Genomic DNA, 21,606 nt, shown 5'->3' with positions numbered 1-21,606 from the left:
CAGGGACAAAGTTGTGGAGAAGTACAGATCATGATTGAGTTATAAAAAAATATCAGAAACTTTTAACATCTCATGGTGCACCATTAAAAAATAAACAAACACATTTGATGTTCGCCAGAAGGCATGTGGGAGACTCCCCAAACATATGGAAGAAGATACTCTGGTCAGATGAGACAAAATGTAGCTTTTTGGCCATCAAGGAAAATGCTATGTCTGGTGCAAACCCAACACCCAACATAAAAAACATCCCCACAGTGAAGCATGGTGGTGGCAGCATCATGCTGTGGGGATGTTTTTTATCGGCACTGGTACTGGATAATTGGTCAGAATTGATGGAAGGATGGATGGCGCTAAATACAGGGAAATTCTTGAGGGAAACCTGTTTCGGTCATCCAGAGTTTTGAGACTGAGACGGAGGTTCACCTTCCAGCAGGACAATGGCCCTAAGCATACTGCTATAGCAACACTTGAGTGGTTTAACGGGAAACATTTAAATGTCTTGGAATGGCTTTGTCAAAGCCCAGACCTCAATCCAATTGAGAATCTGTGGTATGACTTAAAATTGCTGTACATCAGAGGAACCCATTCAACTTGAAGGAGCTGGAGCAGTTTTGCCTTGAAGAATTGGCAAGAATCCCCGTGGCTCGACCTGCTAAGCTTATAGAGACATACCCTAAGACACTTGCAGCTGTATTTGCTGCAAAAGGTGGCTGTACAATGTATTGACTTTGGAGGGTGAATAGTTATGCACGTTCAAGTTTTCTGTTTTTTTTGTCTTATTTCTGGTTATTTTTTTTTTCATCTTGAAAGTGGTAGGCATGTTGTGTAAATCAAATGATACAAACCCCCCTAAAGTCTATTTTCATTCCAGGTTGTGAGGCAAACAAATGGGAAAAATGCCAAGGGGGGTGACTGTATATGGTTCCTGTGTGTCTGTTACAGAGGCTGACCATCCCCACCAGTTGTCCACCTAGCTTTGCTGACCTGATGAAGAGATGCTGGCAGGCTGAACCAAAGGTGAGAGGGCAAAGGTCAGGGCTACCACTCTGATTGCCTGATTGGACAATGCAGCAGCTGGTACTGAACTTAGTAACCTGGGCTCTGAAGTCTGGCATACTATGAACTGTTACAGAAGCGTGAACTATTGATACAGTCCTAATGTGCGTAAATACTACAGTAATGTCCCGCAAAACACTACAGTAAACACTACAGTAAAGTCTGCAAAAACACTACAGTAAATATTGCAGTAAACACTACAGTAAATACTACAGTAAAGTCTGCAAAAACACTACAGTAAATATTACAGTAAACCTAACAATTTATATTGCAGTAAACACTACAGTACATTTTACAGTAAATGCTACAGTAAATATTACAGGAAAAGTCTGCAAAAACATGACAGTGAATACTATAGTATTCCTACCACAGTAATCTATAGTATTTTCTTCATGTGCACACTAGATTTTTTTAGGCTTAGCTGAAAAATCAAAAAAGCTGCAGTTGCAGTGTTGACTTAATATTGTGTGTGTGTGTGTGTGTGTGTGTGTGGGGGGTTCTAGGAGCGTCCAGTGTTTAAGCAGGTGTTGGGGATTCTGGAGACCATGTCTAATGACAGCAGACTACAAGACCAGTGTAACTCATTCCTACACAACAAGGACCAGTGGAGGTACGCAGTGTGCATGCATGTGTGTGTGTGGTACAGTAAGCAGAGACTGGATTGTTTAAACTCTACTAGTTGCCCGAGCCTCCCCAGCTTCTCCTTCACCCAAATCCAGATGGACCCGTACAAATCAGCTGGGCTAGACAATCTGGACCCTCTCTTTCTAAAATTATCCGCCGCCATTGTTGCAACCCCTATTACCAGTCTGTTCAACCTCTTTCGTATCGTCTGAGATCCCTAAAGATTGGAAAGCTGCCGCGGTCATCCCCGCTCTTCAAAGGGGGTGATACTCTAGACCCAAACTGTTATAGACCTTTATCCATCCTGCTCTGCCTTTCTAAAGTCTTCGAAAGCCAAGTTAATAAACAGATCACCGACCATTTAGAATCCCACCATACATTCTCCGCTGTGCAATCCAGTTTCCGAGCTTGTCATGAGTGCACCTCAGCCACCCTCAAGGTCCTAAACGATATCATAACCGCCATCGATAAAAGACAGTACTGTGCAGCCGTCTTTATCGACCTGGCCAAGGCTTTCGACTCTGTCAATCACCGTATTCTTATCGGCAGACTCAATAGCCTTGGTTTCTCAAATGACTGCCTCGCCTGGTTCACCAACTACTTCTCTGAGTAGTGGGTCACTGAGTTCAGTGGGTCAAATCGGAGGGCCTGTTGTCCGGACCTCTGGCAGTCTCTATGGGGGTATCACAGAGTTCAATTCTCGGGCCGACTCTTTTCTCTGTATATATCAATGATGTCGCTCTTGCTGCTGGTGATTCTCTGATCCACCTCTACAAAGACGACACCATTCTGTATACTTCTGCCCCTTCATTGGACACTGTGTTAACGAACATCCAAACAAGCTTCAATGCCATACAACACTCCTTCCGTGGCCTCCAACTGCTCTTAAATGCTAGTTTAACCAAATGCATGCTTTTCAACCATTCGCTGCCCGCACCCGCCCGCCTGACCAGCATCACTACTCTGGACGGTTCTGACCTAGAATACGTGGACAACTACAAATACCTAGGTGTCTGGCTAGACTGTAAACTCTTCTTCCAGACTCATATCCTGTTTGGCGCAGGCATGCTGCTAGCGACCCACCTCGACAACATACTGTGAAATTGCAGAGCGCCAAATTCAAATGACAGAAATAGTAATAATAAACATTCATGAAAATACAAGTGTTATACATCAGTTAAAAGATTAATTTCTTGTTAATCCAGCCGCTTTGTCAGATTTCAAAAGGCTTTACGGCGAAAGCATAACATGCGTTTATGTAAGGACATTTCTCTCAGCAGACAAAACAGTAAAAATAGCTAGCTATCCGAGGACAGTGCCCTGCACACAAAAGCATACAAACATTTTCCAACCAAGCAGAGGAGTCACGAAAGTCAGAAATAGCAATAAAACAAATCACTTACCTTGGAAGATCTTCATCTGGTTGCAATCACAAGGGTCCCAGGAACACAATAAATGGTTGTTTTATTCGATAAAGTCCTTCTTTATATCCCAAAAACTCTGTTTTGTTGGTGCGTTTTGTTCAGTAATCCACTGGCTGAAAGGCGGTCAAAACATGCAGACGAACACATCCTAATAGTACCGGTAAAGTACGTTGAAACATGTCAAACAATGTTTATCACTAATCCTCAGGGTGTCAGTTATAAAAAAAATCGATAAAATTTCAACCGGACAATAGCGTATTCAATAGAAAGGAAAAAGAACAAAGGGCGCACCCACAGTCAGTCACGCGCGCAAACCAGTACTGCATGCTTCCCCAGTCCCCTAACCAAAAGGTATTTTTCTTTGTAATTTTTCAGAAAACAAGCCTGAAACCATGTCTAAAGACTATTGACATCTATTGGAAGCCTTAGGAACTGCAATCAGGTCCCTAACCAATTACATAGTCAACAGGCATTCAATGGAAAACCACTCACATAAAAAAAATCCCACTTCCTGGATGGATTTTCCTCTGGTTTTTGCCTGCCATATCAGTTCTGTTATACTCAGACATAATTTTAACAGCTTTAGGAGCTTCAGAGTGCTTTCTATCCAATGCTATATGCATATCCTAGCTTCTGGGCCTGAGTAACATGCAGTTTATTTTGAGCACGTCATTCATACGAATTTACGAATGCTGCCCCCTGTCACTAAAAAGATATCAAACGTCTCCAATCCAAAATCAAATCTAGATTTGGCTTTCTATTTCACAACAAAGCCTCTTTCACTTATGCCGCCAAACTTACCCTAGTAAAACTGACTATCCTACCGATCCTCGACTTCGGCGATGTCATCTACAAAATAGCTTCCAATACTCTACTCAGCAAACTGGATGCAGTCTATCACAGTGCCATCTGTTTTGTTACCAAAGCCCCTTATACCACCCACCACTGCGAACTGTATGCTCTAGTCGGCTGGCCCTCGCTACATATTCATCGCCAGACCCACTGGCTCCAGGTCATCTATAAGTCTGTTAGGTAAAGCTCTGCCTTATCTCAGCTCACTGGTCATAATAACTCCCCCCACCCGTAGCACGCGCTCCAGCAGGTATATCTCACTGGTCATCCCCAAAGCCAACACCTACTTTGGCCCGCCTTTCCTTCCAGTTCTCTGTTGCCATTGACTGGAACGAATTGCAAAAATCGCTGAAGCTGGAGATTTCCCTCACTAACTTTAAACATCAGATATCTGAGCAGCTAACCGATCGCTGCAGCTGTTCATAGTTCATCTGTAAATAGCCCACCCAATCAACCTACCTCATCCCATATTGTTTTTATTTACTTTTCTGCTCTTAAGCACACCAGTTTCACTCCTTGCACATCATCATCTGCTCATACACTCCAGTGTTAATCTGCTAAATTGTTATTACTTTGCTACTATGACCTATTTATTGCCTTACCTCCTCACGCCATTTGCACACACTGTATATAGACTGTCTTTTTTCTATTGTGTTATTGACTGTACGCTTGTTTATTCCATGTAACTCTGTGCTGTTGTTTGTTTCGCCCTGTTTTGTATTATCTTGACCAGGTCGCAGTTGTAAATGAGAACGTGTTCTTAATTAACTGGCCTACCTGGTTAAATAAAGGTGAAAAAATAAATAATAATAAACATCTTTTGAAGCCAGACACAGGACAGAGAGCAGGGCTCACTGTATATACTTACAACCTAACAAGAGGCCCCAGTGTGTGTGTGTGTGTCTCAGGGGAGAAGCTGTATGCATAACCCTGCTGGCTCGTTGGTTTTAGTCTATAATAAGACTCTCTGGAAACTATCCATGTAGGAGATTCCTCTACTCAGCCTGTTTCCACCAGAGACCGGGGGGGGGGGGTTCACATAAGAAGCATATAGGGGGCAGCTAGAAGTCAATTATGGGAAAAAGAGGGAAGGGGGACACTATTTAGAGAGGAAACAAAATGTAGAGGGTGAAAAATAAAACACTGATGAAGAGAGACAAGAGGGAGGAGGAGGGTGACAGATTCTGTTCGTGTTTGACATGAGTGTGGCAAGATCATCAATTATGAGAGAAGAATAGAGAATGAGTGGAAAGATCTGATGGAGAGGGTGGAGGAGGGAGAGAGTTGGGGAGAGAGAAGTGGAGGGAGAAGTGAGGGAGAGATTAAGGGGGAGAGAGGAGGAGAGAGAGGGAGAGAGTTGGGGGAGAAGGGATATAGTGGGGGAGGGAAAGGGGGAGGGAGAGTTGGGGGGAGAGAGTTGAGAGGAGAGAGGGGGAGAGAGAGAGAGGGAGAGCGAGAGAGAGGGGGAGGTAGAGGGTGGGGGAGAGTAATCGTGGGGGAGAGCGAGGGAGAGAGAGGGGGAGGTAGAGAGCAGGGGAAGGGAGAGAGTGGAGGAGACAAATGGGAAGGGAGGTATTTTATCAAATTTTAAAAACATTACAATACATTCACAGATTTCGCAACACACTTTGTGCACTTAGGCCCCTACTCCACCACTACCACATATCTGCAGTACTAACTCTATGTGTGTGTATAGTGTGTATGTTATCGTGTGCGTATGCATGTGTCTGTGCCTATGTTTGTGTTGCTTCAAAGTCCCAGCTGTTCTATAAGGTGTATTTTTATCTTTTTAAAACAAATTTAAAATCTACTTTTACTGCTTACTTAGCATGTAGTAATGGCTCTATGTAGTACTGTGCGTCTGTTCTGGACTTGGGGACTGTGAAGAGACCTTTTGTGGCATTTGGTATTTTGGAATTTTATTAGGATCCCCATTAGCTGTTGCAAAAGCAGCAGCTACTCTTCCTGGGGTCCACACAAAACATAAAACATAATACAGAACATCATTAGACAAGAACAGCTCAAGGACATAACTACACACATTTATTTATGGCATGTCTTGTGGGGTATGCATGGGTGTCTGAGCTGTGTGCCAATAGTTTAGACAGACAGCTCGGTGGGGAAGAGAAAGGGGGAAGAGAGAGTGAGATGGGGCGGTAGGGAGTGGGGGTAGAGGGGAGAGAGAGAGTGGGGGAGACAAATGGGAAGGGAGAGAGTGGAGTTGAGAGGGAGAGTTGAGAGGGAGAGTGGGGGGAGAGAAGAGGGAGAGAGTGGGAGGGAGAGCTGGTGGGAGAGATGAGAGAGAGGGGGTGAGAGAGGGGTTGGAGAGAGTGGGGGGAGAGGGAGGTGAGACATGGGAAGGGAAGGAGAGAGTGGGGAAGAGAGAGAGGAGAAAAGAGTGGGGGGGAGAGGAGAAAATAATGGGGGGGAGAGTGGTAGGAGGAAAGTGGGGGAGAGAGGGAGAGAGTTGGGGGGAGGGAGGGAGAGGAAGAGGGGGAGAAGAGTTGGAGACAGTGGGAGGGAGAGCTAGTGGGGGTTGTCATTGGAGGAAGGTTTACAGAGGGGAAACGTTGTGAGGAGGGCTTTAAGTGGCGGAGAGAAGTCGGATTAGGAGGCGAGCACTGCGATTGGGGTTTGGAGAGAGGGAGAAGTTTGAATTGAGGGAGAAGTTTGGAGAGAGGGAGAAGTTTGAATTGAGGGAGAAGTTTGAATTGAGGGAGAAGTTTGAAGAGAGGGAGAAGTTTGAATTGAGGGAGAAGTTTGAATTGAGGGAGAAGTTTGAATTGAGGGAGAAGTTTGAATTGAGGGAGAAGTTTGAATTGAGGGAGAAGTTTGAATTGAGGGAGAAGTTTGAATTGAGGGAGAAGTTTGAATTGAGGGAGAAGTTTAAATTGAGGGAGAAGTTTGAATTGAGGGAGAGTTGGAAGAGTTTAGGGAGAGAGTTGGGGGGAGGGAGGGAGAGGAAGAGGGGGAGAAGAGTTGGAGACAGTGGGAGGGAGAGCTAGTGGGGGTTGTCATTGGAGGAAGGTTTACAGAGGGGAAACGTTGTGAGGAGGGCTTTAAGTGGCGGAGAGAAGTCGGATTAGGAGGCGAGCACTGCGATTGGGGTTTGGAGAGAGGGAGAAGTTTGAATTGAGGGAGAAGTTTGGAGAGAGGGAGAAGTTTGAATTGAGGGAGAAGTTTGAATTGAGGGAGAAGTTTGAAGAGAGGGAGAAGTTTGAATTGAGGGAGAAGTTTGAATTGAGGGAGAAGTTTGAATTGAGGGAGAAGTTTGAATTGAGGGAGAAGTTTGAATTGAGGGAGAAGTTTGAATTGAGGGAGAAGTTTGAATTGAGGGAGAAGTTTGAATTGAGGGAGAAGTTTGAATTGAGGGAGAAGTTTGAATTGAGGGAGAAGTTTAAATTGAGGGAGAAGTTTGAATTGAGGGAGAGTTGGAAGAGTTTAGGGAGAGAGTTGGGGGGAGGGAGGGAGAGGAAGAGGGGGAGAAGAGTTGGAGACAGTGGGAGGGAGAGCTAGTGGGGGTTGTCATTGGAGGAAGGTTTACAGAGGGGAAACGTTGTGAGGAGGGCTTTAAGTGGCGGAGAGAAGTCGGATTAGGAGGCGAGCACTGCGATTGGGGTTTGGAGAGAGGGAGAAGTTTGAATTGAGGGAGAAGTTTGGAGAGAGGGAGAAGTTTGAATTGAGGGAGAAGTTTGAATTGAGGGAGAAGTTTGAATTGAGGGAGAAGTTTGAATTGAGGGAGAAGTTTGAATTGAGGGAGAAGTTTGAATTGAGGGAGAAGTTTGAATTGAGGGAGAAGTTTGAATTGAGGGAGAAGTTTAAATTGAGGGAGAAGTTTGAATTGAGGGAGAGTTGGAAGAGTTTAGGGAGAGAGTTGGGGGGAGGGAGGGAGAGGAAGAGGGGGAGAAGAGTTGGAGACAGTGGGAGGGAGAGCTAGTGGGGGTTGTCATTGGAGGAAGGTTTACAGAGGGGAAACGTTGTGAGGAGGGCTTTAAGTGGCGGAGAGAAGTCGGATTAGGAGGCGAGCACTGCGATTGGGGTTTGGAGAGAGGGAGAAGTTTGAATTGAGGGAGAAGTTTGGAGAGAGGGAGAAGTTTGAATTGAGGGAGAAGTTTGAATTGAGGGAGAAGTTTGAAGAGAGGGAGAAGTTTGAATTGAGGGAGAAGTTTGAATTGAGGGAGAAGTTTGAATTGAGGGAGAAGTTTAAATTGAGGGAGAAGTTTGAATTGAGGGAGAGTTGGAAGAGTTTAGGGAGAGGGGCAGGGAGATATATCCGTGCATCAGATGTCTGTATATTTAGGTGTGTGTGTTCCATTATATCATCTCATATCACAGACTAAACATTGCCCCATAGTGGAATAAATCGCTAGCACTAGACAGATATCGACCTAATGCCAGAACCGGACGAGAACCTGACACCCTCAGCACACAGGGGGACAAATACCTGCCTGGAGGTGACAGCATTTTCTCTCCCACATGCCCCCCTAGGCACAACTATGACAACATAACCAACAAAAACGGGTCACAACTCCTGTAGCTCTGTCACACGCTGGGTATGTACATACAGTGCCTTGCGAAAGTATTTGGCCCCCTTGAACTTTGCGAACTTTTGCCACATTTCAGGCTTCAAACATAAAGATATAAAACTGTATTTTTTTTATGAAGAATCAACAACAAGTGGGACACAATCATGAAGTGGAACGACATTTATTGGATATTTCAAACTTTAACAAATCAAAAACTGAAAATTATTCAGCCCCTTTACTTTCAGTGCAGCAAACTCTCTCCAGAAGTTCAGTGAGGATCTCTGAATGATCCAATGTTGACCTAAATGACTGATGATGATAAATACAATTCACCTGTGTGTAATCAAGTCTCCGTATAAATGCACCTGCACTGTGATAGTCTCAGAGGTCCGTTAAAAGCGCAGAGAGCATCATGAAGAACAAGGAACACACCAGGCAGGTCCGAGATACTGTTGTGAAGAAGTTTAAAGCCGGATTTGGATACAAAAAGATTTCCCAAGCTTTAAACATCCCAAGGAGCACTGTGCAAGCGATAATGTTGAAATGGAAGGAGTATCAGACCACTGCAAATCTACCAAGACCTGGCCGTCCCTCTAAACTTTCAGCTCATACAAGGAGAAGACTGATCAGAGATGCAGCCAAGAGGCCCGTGATCACTCTGGATGAACTGCAGAGATCTACAGCTGAGGTGGGAGACTCTGTCCATAGGACAACAATCAGTCATATATTGCACAAATCTGGCCTTTATGGAAGAGTGGCAAGAAGAAAGCCCTTTCTTAAAGATATCCATAAAAAGTGTCGTTTAAAGTTTGCCACAAGCCACCTGGGAGACACACCAAACATGTGGAAGAAGGTGCTCTGGTCAGATGAAACCAAAATTGAACTTTTTGGCAACAATGCAAAACGTTATGTTTGGCGTAAAAGCAACACAGCTCATCACCCTGAACACACCATCCCCACTGTCAAACATGGTGGTGGCAGCATCATGGTTTGGGCCTGCTTTTCTTCAGCAGGGACAGGGAAGATGGTTAAAATTGATGGGAAGATGGATGGAGCCAAATACAGGACCATTCTGGAAGAAAACCTGATGGAGTCTGCAAAAGACCTGAGACTGGGACGGAGATTTGTCTTCCAACAAGACAATGATCCAAAACATAAAGCAAAATCTACAATAGAATGGTTCAAAAATAAACATATCCAGGTGTTAGAATGGCCAAGTCAAAGTCCAGACCTGAATCCAATCGAGAATCTGTGGAAAGAACTGAAAACTGCTGTTCACAAATGCTCTCCATCCAACCTCACTGAGCTCGAGCTGTTTTGCAAGGAGAAATGGGAAAAAATGTCAGTCTCTCGATGTGCAAAACTGATAGAGACATACCCCAAGCGACTTACAGCTGTAATCGCAGCAAAAGGTGGCGCTACAAAGTATTAACTTAAGGGGGCTGAATAATTTTGCACGCCCAATTTTTCAGTTTTTGATTTGTTAAAAAAGTTTGAAATATCCAATAAACGTCATTCTACTTCATGATTGTGTCCCACTTGTTGTTGATTCTTCACAATCTTTATGTTTGAAGCCTAAAATGTGGCAAAAGGTCGCAAAGTTCAAGGGGGCCAAATACTTTCGCAAGGCACTGTAGTTAAAGACAGGCTGAAAGGGGACTCCTATGGTAGGTACACCTATAGCTCATCTCTTGGCAGTAGTACTGTAGACTACTTTATCACTGACTTCAACACAGAGTCTCTGAGCGCTCAGTCAGCCCACTGACACCCCTATCAGATCACAGCAAAATCACAGTCTACTTGAACAGAGCAATACTCAATCATGAGGCAACAAAGCCAAAGGAACTGAGTAATACAAACAAATGCTATAGATGGAAAGAATGCAGTGTGGAAACCTACTGAAAAACAATTAGGCAACAACAAATTCAATCACCTTTAGACAACTTCCTGGACAAAACATACTACTGTAATAGTGAAGGTACAAACTTGGAAGTAGAACATCTGAAAAGTATATATCTGACATCTCAGCTTCCCTATCAATTCAAAAAAATTCAAACAGAAAACCAAAGAAAATTAACAACAATGACAAATGGTTTGATGAAAATTGCAAAAACCTGAGAAAGAAATTGAGAAACCTGTCCAACCAAAAACATAGAGACCCAGACAACCTGAGTCTATGCCTTCACTATGGTGAATCACCAAAGCAATAGAGAAATACAATACGGGGAAAAGAAGGAACAGCATGTCAGAAATCAGCTCAATGTAATTTAAGAATCCATAGACTCTAACCACTTCTGGGAAAATTGGAAAACACTAAACAAACAACAACACAAAGAATTATCTATCCAAAATGGAGATGTATGGGTAAACCACTTCTCCTATCTTTTTGTCTCTATAACAAAGAATAAAGAGCAAAAACATATACATGATCAAATACAAATCTTAGAATCAACTAGTAAAGACTAACATAACACACTCCAATTACCTTGAATGAGTTACAGGACAAAATAAAAACACTCCAACCCAAAAAGGCCTGTGGTGTTGATGGTATCCTAAATGAAATGATCAAATATACAGACCACAAATTCCAATTATCTATATTTAAACTCTTTAACATCATCCTTAGCTCTGGCATCTTCCCCAATATTTTGAACCAAGAACTGATCACCCCAATCCACAAAAGTTGAGACAAATTTGACCCCAATTATTACTGTGGGATATGCGTCAACAGCAACCTTGGGAAAATCCTCTGCATTATCATTAACAGCAGACTTGTACATTTCCTCAGTGAAAACAATGTACTGCTGCTAATTCCAAATGGGCTTTTTACCAAATTATTGTACGACAGACCACATTTTCACCCTGCACACCTTAATTGACAAACAAACAAACCGAAACAAAGGCAAAGTCTTCTCATTCAATTTGGCATGAGGGTCTGCTATACAAATTGATGGAAAGTGGTGTTGGAGGAAAAACATACAACATTATAAAATCCATGTACACAAACAACAAGTCTGAGGTTAAAATTGGCAAAAAACACACACATTTCTTTCCACAGGGTCGTGGGGGGAAAAAGGGATAAAGTCCCACCCTCTTCAACATCTACATATATCAACAAATTGGCGAGGGCACTAGAACAGTCTGCAGAACCCGGCCTCACCCTACTAGAATCTGAAGTCAAATGTCTACTGTTTTCTGATGATCTCATGCTACTGTCACCAACCAAGGAGGGCCTACAGCAGCACCTAGATCTTCTGCACAGATTCTGTCAGACCTGGGCCCTGACAGTAAATCTCAGTAAGACAAAAATAGTGGTGTTCCAAAAAAGGTCCAGGACCACAAATACAAATTCCATCTAGATACCGTTGCCCTAGAGCACACAAACAATTATATATACCTCGGCCTAAACATCAGCGCCACAGATAACTTCCACAAAGCTGTGAACGATCTTAGAGACAAGGCAAGAAGGACATTCTATGCCATCAAAAGGAACATCAAATTCGACATACTGATTAGGTACTTGAATCAGTTATAGAACCCATTGCCCTCTATGGTTGTGAGGTCTGTGGTCCGTTCACCAACCATGAATTTACAAAATGTGACAAACACCAAATTGAGACACTGCATGCAGAATTCTTCAAAAAATATGCTCTGTGTACAACCTAGAACACAAAATAATGCATGCAGAGCAGAATTAGGCCAATAGCCACGAAAAGCTAAAAGGAAGCGAATCCCAAATCTTCCATAACAAAGCCATCACCTACAGAGAGATGAACCTGGAGAAGGGTCCCCTAAGCAATCTGTTCCTGGAGCTCTGTTCACAAACAGAATCCACAGAGCTCCAGGACATCATCACAATTAGACCCAACCAAATCATGAGAAAACAAAAAGATAATTACTTGACGCGTTGGAAAGAATTCACAAAAAAACAGAGCAAACTAGAATGCTAATTGGCCCCAAACAGAGAGTACACATTGGCAGCATACCTGATCACTGTGACTGACCCAAACTTAAGGAAAGCTTTGACTATGTACAGACTCAGTGAGCATAGCCTTGCTATTGAGAAAGGCCGCCGTAGGCAGACCTGGCTCTCAAGAGAAGACAAGCTATGTGCACACTGCCCACAAAATGAGGTGGAAACTGAGCTGCACTTCCTAACCTTCTGCACAATGTATGACCATATTAGAGGTACATATTTCCCTCAGAATACACAGACCCTCAAAGAATTGAAAAACAATCCCAATTTTGATCAACTCCCATATCTATTGAGTGAAATACTACAGTGTGCCATCACAGCAGCAATATTTCTGACCTGTAGTCACAAGAAAAGGGCAAGCAGTGAAGAACAAACACCATTGTAAATACAACCCATATTTATGTTTATTTATTTTTCCTTTTGTACCCTAACTATTTGCATGTCGTTACAACACTGTAAATATACAGTTGAAGTCGGAAGTTTACATACACCTTAGCAAAATACATTTAAACTCAGTTTATCACAATTCATGACATTTAATCCTAGTAAAATGTTCCTGTTTTAGGTCACTTAGGATCACCACTTTATTTTAAGAATGTGAAATGTCAGAATAATAGCAGAGAGAGTGATTTATTTCAGCTTTTATTTCTTTCATCACATTCCCAGTGGGTCAGAAGTTTACATACACTCAATTAGTATTTGGTAGCATTGCCTTTAAAACGTTTAACTTGGGTCAAATGTTTTGGGTAGCCTTCCACAATCTTCCCACAATAAGTTGGGTGAATTTTGGCCATTCCTCCTGACAGAGCTGGTGTAACTGAGTCAGGTTTGTAGGCCTCCTTGATCACACACGCTTTTTCAGTTCTGCCCTCAAATTCAGCCCTGATTGAGGTCAGGGCTTTGTGATGGCCAGTCCAATACCCTGACTTTGCTGTCCTTAAGCCATTTTGCTACAACTATGGGAGTATGCTTGGGGTCATTGTCCATTTGGAAGACCCATTTGCGACCAAGCTTTAACTTCCTTACTGATGTCTTGAGATGTTGCTTTAATATATCCACATAATTTTCCTCCCTCATGATTATATCTATTTTGTGAATTGCAAAAGTCACTTCTGCAGCAAATCACCCCGTCAACATGATGCTGTCACCTCCGTGCTTCATTGTTGGGATGGTGTTCTTTGGCTTGCAAGCCTCCCCCTTTTTCATAACGATGGTCATTATGGCCGAACAGTTCTATTTTTGTTTCATCAGACCAGAGGACATTTCTTAAAAAGTACCATCTTTGTCCCCATGTGCAGTTGCAAACAGTAGTCTGGGTTTTTTATGATGGTTTTGGAGCAGTGGCATCTTCCTTGCTGAGCGGTTGATATAAGACTTGTTTTACTGTGTATATAGACACTTTTATACCTGTTTCCTCCAGCATCTTCACAAGGTAATTTGCTGTTGTTCTGGGATTCATTCTCACTTTCGCACCAAAGTACGTTCATCTCTAGGAGACAGAACGTGTCTCCTTCCTGAGCGGTATGACGGCTGCGTGGTCCCATGGTGTTTATACTTGCGTACTATTGTTTGTACAGATGAACGTGGTACGTTCAGGCTTTTGGAAATTGCTCCCAAGGAGGAACCAGACTTGTGGAGGTCTACAATTATTTTCCTGGCGTCTTGTCAAGCAAAGAAGCACTGAGTTTGAAGGTAGGCCTTGAAATACATCCACAGTTACACCTCCAATTGACTCAAAGGAAGTCAATTAGCCTATCAGAAGCTTCTAAAGCCATGACATTATTTTCTGCAATGTTACAAGCTGTTAAAGGCATAGTCAACTTAGTGTATGTAAACTTCTGACCCACTGGAATTGTGATACAGTGAATTTTATGTGAAATAATCTGTCTGTAAACAATTGTTGGAAAAATTACTTGTCATGCACAAAGTAGATGTCCTAACCGACTTGCCAAAACTATAGTTTGTTAACAAGAAATGTGTGGAGTGGTTGAAAAACAAGTTTTAATGACTCCAACCTAAGTGTATGTAAACTTCCGACTTCAACTGTATGTTTCCCATGACAATAAAGCCCTTTGAATTGACTTGAATTGAGAGCTCTAGACAATGTAAGGGAATGGACAATGGGCATAGTATAACAGTAGCTCTCCTCTCTGTAGGTGTGAGATAGATGCTACGTTGGAGAGGTTGCGGAGGCTGGAGAGAGACCTGGCCACTAAAGAGAAGGAGCTGGAGGAGAGAGAGCAAAGACTGAAACTGTGGGAGGAGAGACTGATGGAGAGGTCCAATGTGACACCTGTGAGTAGCCTACATGTTTGGCCGGGTTTCAAAGACCACAATGCTTCATTCATGTACGTGTTCTATTTGTTTTACAACCTTATTTGAGATGAAATATTAGAAAGAGTCATGTTGTAGAGTATCAAGCCCATCAACCCCCGTCTCCGTCCCCCCCGTCCCCATATTTCTTTCTCTCTTTCAGTTCTTCTCCCCTATAGCATCAGGCATCGGTTCGGAGTCGTTCTTCCACTCTCAGTCTCAGGAGTCCAACAGCGCCAAGATATCCTGCCTCATCCGAACCCTCAGCAATGGAGAGAAGGACAGGGGAATGGAGGGAGGGATGGACAGGGGAATGGAGGGAGGGATGGACAGGGGAATGGAGGGAGGGATGGACAGGGGAATGGAGGGAGGGATGGACAGGGGAATGGAGGGAGGGATGGACAGGGGAATGGAGGGGGGGGTGGACAGGGGAATGGAGGGAGGGATGGACAGGGGAATGGAGGGAGGGATGGACAGGGGAATGGAGGGAGGGATGGACAGGGGAATGGAGGGGGGGGTGGACAGGGGGATAGGGTGGTTCCAGTCCATGCTTAGAGGCTTATCAAGCAGTCTTGGGGAGGCAGCTGTGGATGGAGGGTTAGAGGTAACCTGGGGAGAGAGAGAGAAGGAGAGGGGAACTGAGGGAGGTATAGTTGGGGGGTGTCTGGCGCTAGGGGACGGGGGGCGTTTACAGATCATGCTAAAGGGGTTCCAGGGTGGGATTGGAAAGGTAGAGGGGGAGAATGAGATGGAGGAGAGGGGTTGGGGGGAGAGTGGGAGACAATATGGATGGAGGGAGCGAATGAAGGAGGAGCGGATTGTGAATGGAGGGAGTATGGAGGGAGAGAGGCTACAGTCCATATTTAGGGAGCTGGGTGGGGGGTGTTTGTTTGGGGACATGCTCTCTTTAGCTGATATTGATGGGGTAGAGGGGGTAGGTGACATGGACATGAACATGGGGGAGATAGGTGACCTGGGGGTGGTAGTGGTCAGGGGTGATACGGCTGGGGTCATAAGTCATAAGGTCAGGAGTGAGTTAGGGGTCAGAGGTCAGGGGGTGAGGTCGGGAGTACAGATGAGCATGTGGACAACGTCCAATCAGAACTTTTCTAAGATTTGCAGCGTGCGACAGGGAACCAACATCAATATGGCCGCCACCGTTGCGGCGTTAGACATGAACGTGATGGAGCTGAGCTGGTCTGACCACGACAGTGACTAGGAGAACACACAAACACACAGGGATACTGGGAAGGTACACACACACACAATTTTGTTTTTGTTACGTCAATATATTTATTTTTCATTGAAGCCAAATTTATCCACCCCCTGTTGTGAGGAGTTTAGGGGATAATAGTGAAGAATTGTCAGCAGTGTGGATTTCCTCCTGAAAACTGTCATGTTGTTCTGGTGTATTGAAGCCTTTAAAGTGGTATATATGTGCCATATTAACACGTGTTACATAGATCAGAGAGCAGTTTGTGGAGGCTAGGACAAGTCAGGGTACCATCCAATGTTCTATGCTTTTAGACCATTGATACAGTTCATTCGTTCAAAAACGAAACTTTGAATTCAATTAATGGATCTTTACTGTGATCAAATGGATCCTTACTGTGATCAAATGGATCCTTACTGTGATCAAATGGATCCTTACTGTGATCAAATGGATCCTTACTGTGATCAAATGGATCCTTACTGTGATCAAATGGATCCTTACTGTGATCAAATGGATCCTTACTGTGATCAAATGGATCCTTACTGTGATCAAATGGATCCTTACTGTGATCAAATGGATTCTTACTGTGATCAAATGGATCCTTACTGTGATCAAATGGATCCTTACTGTGATCAAATGGATTCTTACTGTGATCAAATGGATTCTTACTGTGATCAAATGGATTCTTACTGTGATCAAATGGATTCTTACTGTGATCAAATGGATTCTTACTGTGATCAAATGGATCCTTACTGTGATCAAATGGATCCTTACTGTGATCAAATGGATCCTTACTGTGATCAAATGGATCCTTACTGTGATCAAATGGATCCTTACTGTGATCAAATGTGTAAAACTATTTTGCAGCTCCCTTCTCTTTATAAATTGTATTGTTTTTCAATAAATTCAGATAAATACTGATATTTTCATTTAAGTCATATGAAAAACATTTTTTTTTTATTATAGCTTTCAGGTGCTAAAACAATACCATACAAATGTCTTTATACTGTACTTCAAAAGCAGCATCAAACCTGGTTTGAGAGATTATGTAGTAACACTTTTTACCTAAAGTAACTTCTCTCACACTGAGCAACATAATGAGGAAAAGACACAGCCCACGAACTACTAACGAAATAACTACCTCACTCCGTTCCAACCCCTCCAAAAATCCCTTGCACCAACAGAGGAGCAGGTCCCTCATCCTTCTTCACCTAATTTCTCCTGCCTACCCTGACAGCTGACTCACACAGTGAGCAGCATTGCTACCCCAGCTAGTACCAACTTGGCTTGTCTCTCTGCTGATCTCCCTCCCTCCTCACCCCCTAACCCCTAACCCCTACCTCTACACACTGACCAGCAGTGCCACCCCGGCCAGTACCAATTTAGCTGGTCTCTCTCTGGTCTTGAGGCGGAAGGTCCAGCCATAAGTGGTTCCTCTCAGCTTGGTCTTGTACAGAGGAAACTCATAGATATTATGCATTGTCTGTTTTTTGGTACAGCTTGTACTGAGATTACTGGCATAGAGGGGGTTAACTCCTTCAGACGGGCCTCAGTGATCACCCCACCCTGAGTGTGCAATCTCTCACCTGGGTGAGAAAGAGGGGAGGGAAAGGAGGGTGAAGTTAATTAAGATAAATGAACTAGGAAGTATGTGTTCATGAGAAGGGGAGAGAATGGAGTGTATACTGTACCTTCCATGTATGGTCTGTATTTATGCTCCCTCTCTGGCTGGATGGTTGAACTCCTTAAACTTCTTAGTCACATTCACAGTCAAGTTCATCTTATCCAATTCTTTTGAGCCAGAGACTGCATTACTGCTGGAGGGAGAGGGGGTAGCTGAGGAGATCATTCCACTGAACAGAGAACACCAAGAGACAGTTACAACATAAGTTGGTGATGTAATTAGAAGTGGATTGTCATGTTGTTTATAAGTGTGTGTGTGTGTGTGTTACCTGTGAGGACAGCCAGACCACACTGAGCAGAGCCAGGTCCTGAGTCTCGCTGTCCAGCTCTCTACCGCCTAGCAACACAGAATTACACACACAGCGCATAGCAACACCGATAAACTGTTAGACATGTCTCACAGACAGCACAACAGCGCATCACTATACCTGGTAAACACACACACACAGAGCATAGCAACAGAGCCTCAAACATTTTAAGGCCCAGTGCAGTCAAAAACCTGATTTTAATGGGTTTTATATACACTGAACAGAAATATAAATACAACATGTAAAGGTGTGGGCCCATGTTTCATGAGAGGAAATCCCACAAATGTTTCATATATACAAACAGCTTATTCCTCTTAAATGTTGTGCACAAATTTGTTTACATCCTTGTTAGTGAGCATTTCTACTTTGCCAAGGTAATCCATCCCCTTGACAGATGTGGAATATCAAGAAGATGATTAATTAAACATCATGATCATTACACAGGTGAACCTTATGATGGGGAAGGTAAAAGTCCACTCTAAAATGTGTCACACAACAAAATGGTTTCCTTATGTCAACGTTGTGAATTGCCCCATGGTGGGGCAATTATTTATGTAACCTTTATTTAACCAGGCAAGTCAGGTAAGAACAAATTCTTATTTACAATGACGGCCTAGTGGGTTAACTGTCTTAATCAGGGGCAGAACAACAGATTTTCACCTTGTCAGCTCAGTGATTCGATCTAGCAACCTTTCAATTACTGGCCCAAAGCTCTAACCACTAGGCTACCTGCCGCCCCAGGGTTATGATATGGGCAGGCATAAGCTTCGAACACAATTGCATTTTATTAATGTCAATTTGAATGCACAGAGATACCGTCACGTGATCCTGAGGTCGATTGTCGTGCCATTCATCCGACGTAATGCATATCTGTGTTCCCAGTCATGTGAAATCCATAGATTAGGGCCTTATGAATTTCTTTCAACTGACTGATTTCCTTATATGAACTGTACCTCAGCAAAATCTTTAAAATTGTCGCATGTTGCGTTTATATTTTTGTTCACTATAGATTTCCACACTGAGGTTTGAGTAATACTGTGAAATTTGATAATGATGATGCCGTTTTAGAGGTGTAAGAGCTGTTGCCTTCTCTGGCCTGCCTGGTGACATCACCAGTATGGTAAATGAGTTAATAGACCATTAAGAAGGAAAGTTCCAAACCTCTCTGCCAATCACAGCTGTCCCACTCAGACAACTCCCGACAGTACTAGACAAATGATTGATTGAGAAATTGCTATGAAGGTATTTTTGTTTTAAAAAAATCGACCAATTCAATTGTAAACTATCACAGTAAGGTACTTGATTGTTACCTTCAAGACAAGACCTGTGACACAAGACAAAACCTAGCTGAGTTCCACCATTTGGGAAACACAGCTATAGAGATGCACAATAGGAACCTCTCAAAGCTAAATAACTGCTCAAAAAAAAAAAAAAAGGGAACACTTAAACAACACATTGTAACTCCAAGTCAATCACACCTCTGTGAAATCAAACTGTCCACTTAGGAAGCAACACTGATTGACAATAAATTTCACATGCTGTTGTGCAAATGGAATAGACAACAGGTGGAAATTATAGGCAATTAGCAAGACACCCCCAATAAATGAGTGGTTCAGCAGGTGGTGATCACAGACCACTTCTCAGTTCCTATGCTTCCTGGCTGATGTTTTGGTCACTTTTGAATGCTGGCGGTGCTTTCACTCTAGTGGTAGCATGAGACTGAGCCTACAACCCACACAAGTGGCTCAGTAGTGCAGCTCATCCAGGATGGGACGTCAATGCGAGCTGTGGCAAGAAGGTTTGCTGTGTCTGTCAGCGTAGTGTCCAGAGCATGGAGGCGCTACCAGGAGATCAGGAGATGTGGAGGAGGCCGTAGGAGGGCAACAACCCAGCAGCAGGACCGCTACCTCCGCCTGTGCAAGGAGGAGCAGGAGGAGCACTGCCAGAGCTCTTCAAAATGACCTCCAGCAGGCCACAAATGTGCATGTGTCTGCTCAAACGGTCAGAAACAGACTCCGTGAGGGTGGTATGAGACCTCCACAGGTGGGGGTTGTGCATACAGCCCAACACCGTGCAGGACGTTTGGCATTTGCCAGAGATCACCAAGATTGGCAAATTCGCCACTGGCGCCTTGTGCTCTTCACAGATGAAAGCAGGTTCACACTGAGCACGTGACAGACGTGACAGAGTCTGGAGACGCCGTGGAGAATGTTCTGCTGCCTGCAACATCCTCCAGCATGGCCGGTTTGGCGGTGGGTCAGTTATGGTGTGGGGTGGCATTTATTTGGGGGGCCGCACAGCCCTCCATGTGCTCGCCAGAGGTAGCCTGACAGCCATTAGGTACCGAGATGAGATCCTCAGACCCCTTGTGAGACCATATGCTGGTGCGGTTGGCCCTGGGTTCCTCCTAATGCAAGACAATGCTAGACCTCATGTGGCTGGAGTGTGTCAGCAGTTCCTGCAAGAGGAAGGCATTGATGCTATGGACTGGCCCGCCCGTTTCCCAGACCTGAATCCAACTGAGCACATCTGGGACATCATGTCTCGCTCCATCCACCAACGCCACGTTGCACCACAGACTGTCCAGGAGTTGGCGGATGCTTTAGTCCAGGTCTGGGAGGAGATCCCTCAGGAGACCATCCGCCACCTCATCAGGAGCATGCCCAGGCGTTGTAGGGAGGTCATACAGGCACGTGGAGGCCACACACACTACTGAGCCTCATTTTGACTTGTTTTAAGGACATTACATCAAAGTTGGATCAGCCTGTAGTGTGGTTTTCCACTTTAATTTTGAGTGTGACTCCAAATCCAGACCTTCATGGGTTGATGCATTTGATTTCCATTGATACTTTTTGATTTTGTTGTCAGCACATTCAACTATGTAAGGAAAAAAAGTATTTAATAAGAATATTTCATTCATTCAGATCTAGGATGTGTTATTTTAGTGTTCCCTTTATTTTTTTGAGCAGTGTATATACTGTTTTTGTCTATGTAGACCTAGAATGCTGTAGCCGATATAAGGACAGGTGAGGAGGACAGGTGAGGAGGAGAGCTGACACCACACCTAGAGACAGTTACCTGACACCATGGCAACAGAAGGGGACAGATCTCAAAACATTGTCCACCTGTCACAGCCAGGTCATGTGAAAGATGAGCCTTCAGGTCCTGATAGTGACACCTACAACCACTAACAGATCCCCTCTCTCACCACATGAGGGCAGTGTGTGATAGCATTTGGTAGAATGGACTTCAGCTCTAATCCAAAGTGATCCGAACCATGACATCCTGTTAGACATGATACAGCATTTATGTATAAACATGGACAAATTTGACATTTTTATAACTGTGTTTCTTAAAATACCACATTTCTGATTAACCTTTTAAAGAATCCCCATTTTGCCTCTAACTGTAATGCATAGTTGTAATAATGCCATATGAGATGGGAGGACTGGGGATGATGATGCTTTCAGTGATCATTGGCATTTTAGTCAAAATTGACCCTCTTCTTCTTATACACTGGAGATAAATGTAGCTCATTGGTCCCACAGTAATGCTACACCAAATGACCAAAAGTCTGCTCGTCAAACATCTCATTCCAAAATCATGGGCATTAATATGTAGTTGGTCCCCC

At 43.8% G+C, this 21,606-nt stretch overlaps 1 protein-coding gene across 1 annotated transcript in view; it reads left to right on the top strand.

Moving 5' to 3' along the window:
* LOC139386769 (mitogen-activated protein kinase kinase kinase 20-like) overlaps window positions 1-15,090 on the top strand; it is a gene marked incomplete at its 3' end in the record, with an annotated part of 31,942 nt that extends 16,852 nt beyond the window's left edge. Inside the window, exons 8-11 of the mRNA XM_071132581.1 lie at window positions 943-1,017; window positions 1,560-1,666; window positions 14,615-14,753; window positions 14,935-15,090. Coding sequence (XP_070988682.1) covers window positions 943-1,017; window positions 1,560-1,666; window positions 14,615-14,753; window positions 14,935-15,090 — 477 coding nt within the window. The remainder of the gene's footprint in view (window positions 1-942; window positions 1,018-1,559; window positions 1,667-14,614; window positions 14,754-14,934) is intronic.
* Window positions 15,091-21,606: the final 6,516 nt, after the last annotated feature.

This window comes from Oncorhynchus clarkii, chromosome 28, assembly GCF_045791955.1.
Source record: "Oncorhynchus clarkii lewisi isolate Uvic-CL-2024 chromosome 28, UVic_Ocla_1.0, whole genome shotgun sequence".
Classification (NCBI taxonomy): Eukaryota; Metazoa; Chordata; class Actinopteri; order Salmoniformes; family Salmonidae; genus Oncorhynchus; species Oncorhynchus clarkii.
The sequence above is the reverse complement of the archived record's forward strand: the minus strand, read 5'-3'. Positions and strand labels throughout refer to the sequence as shown.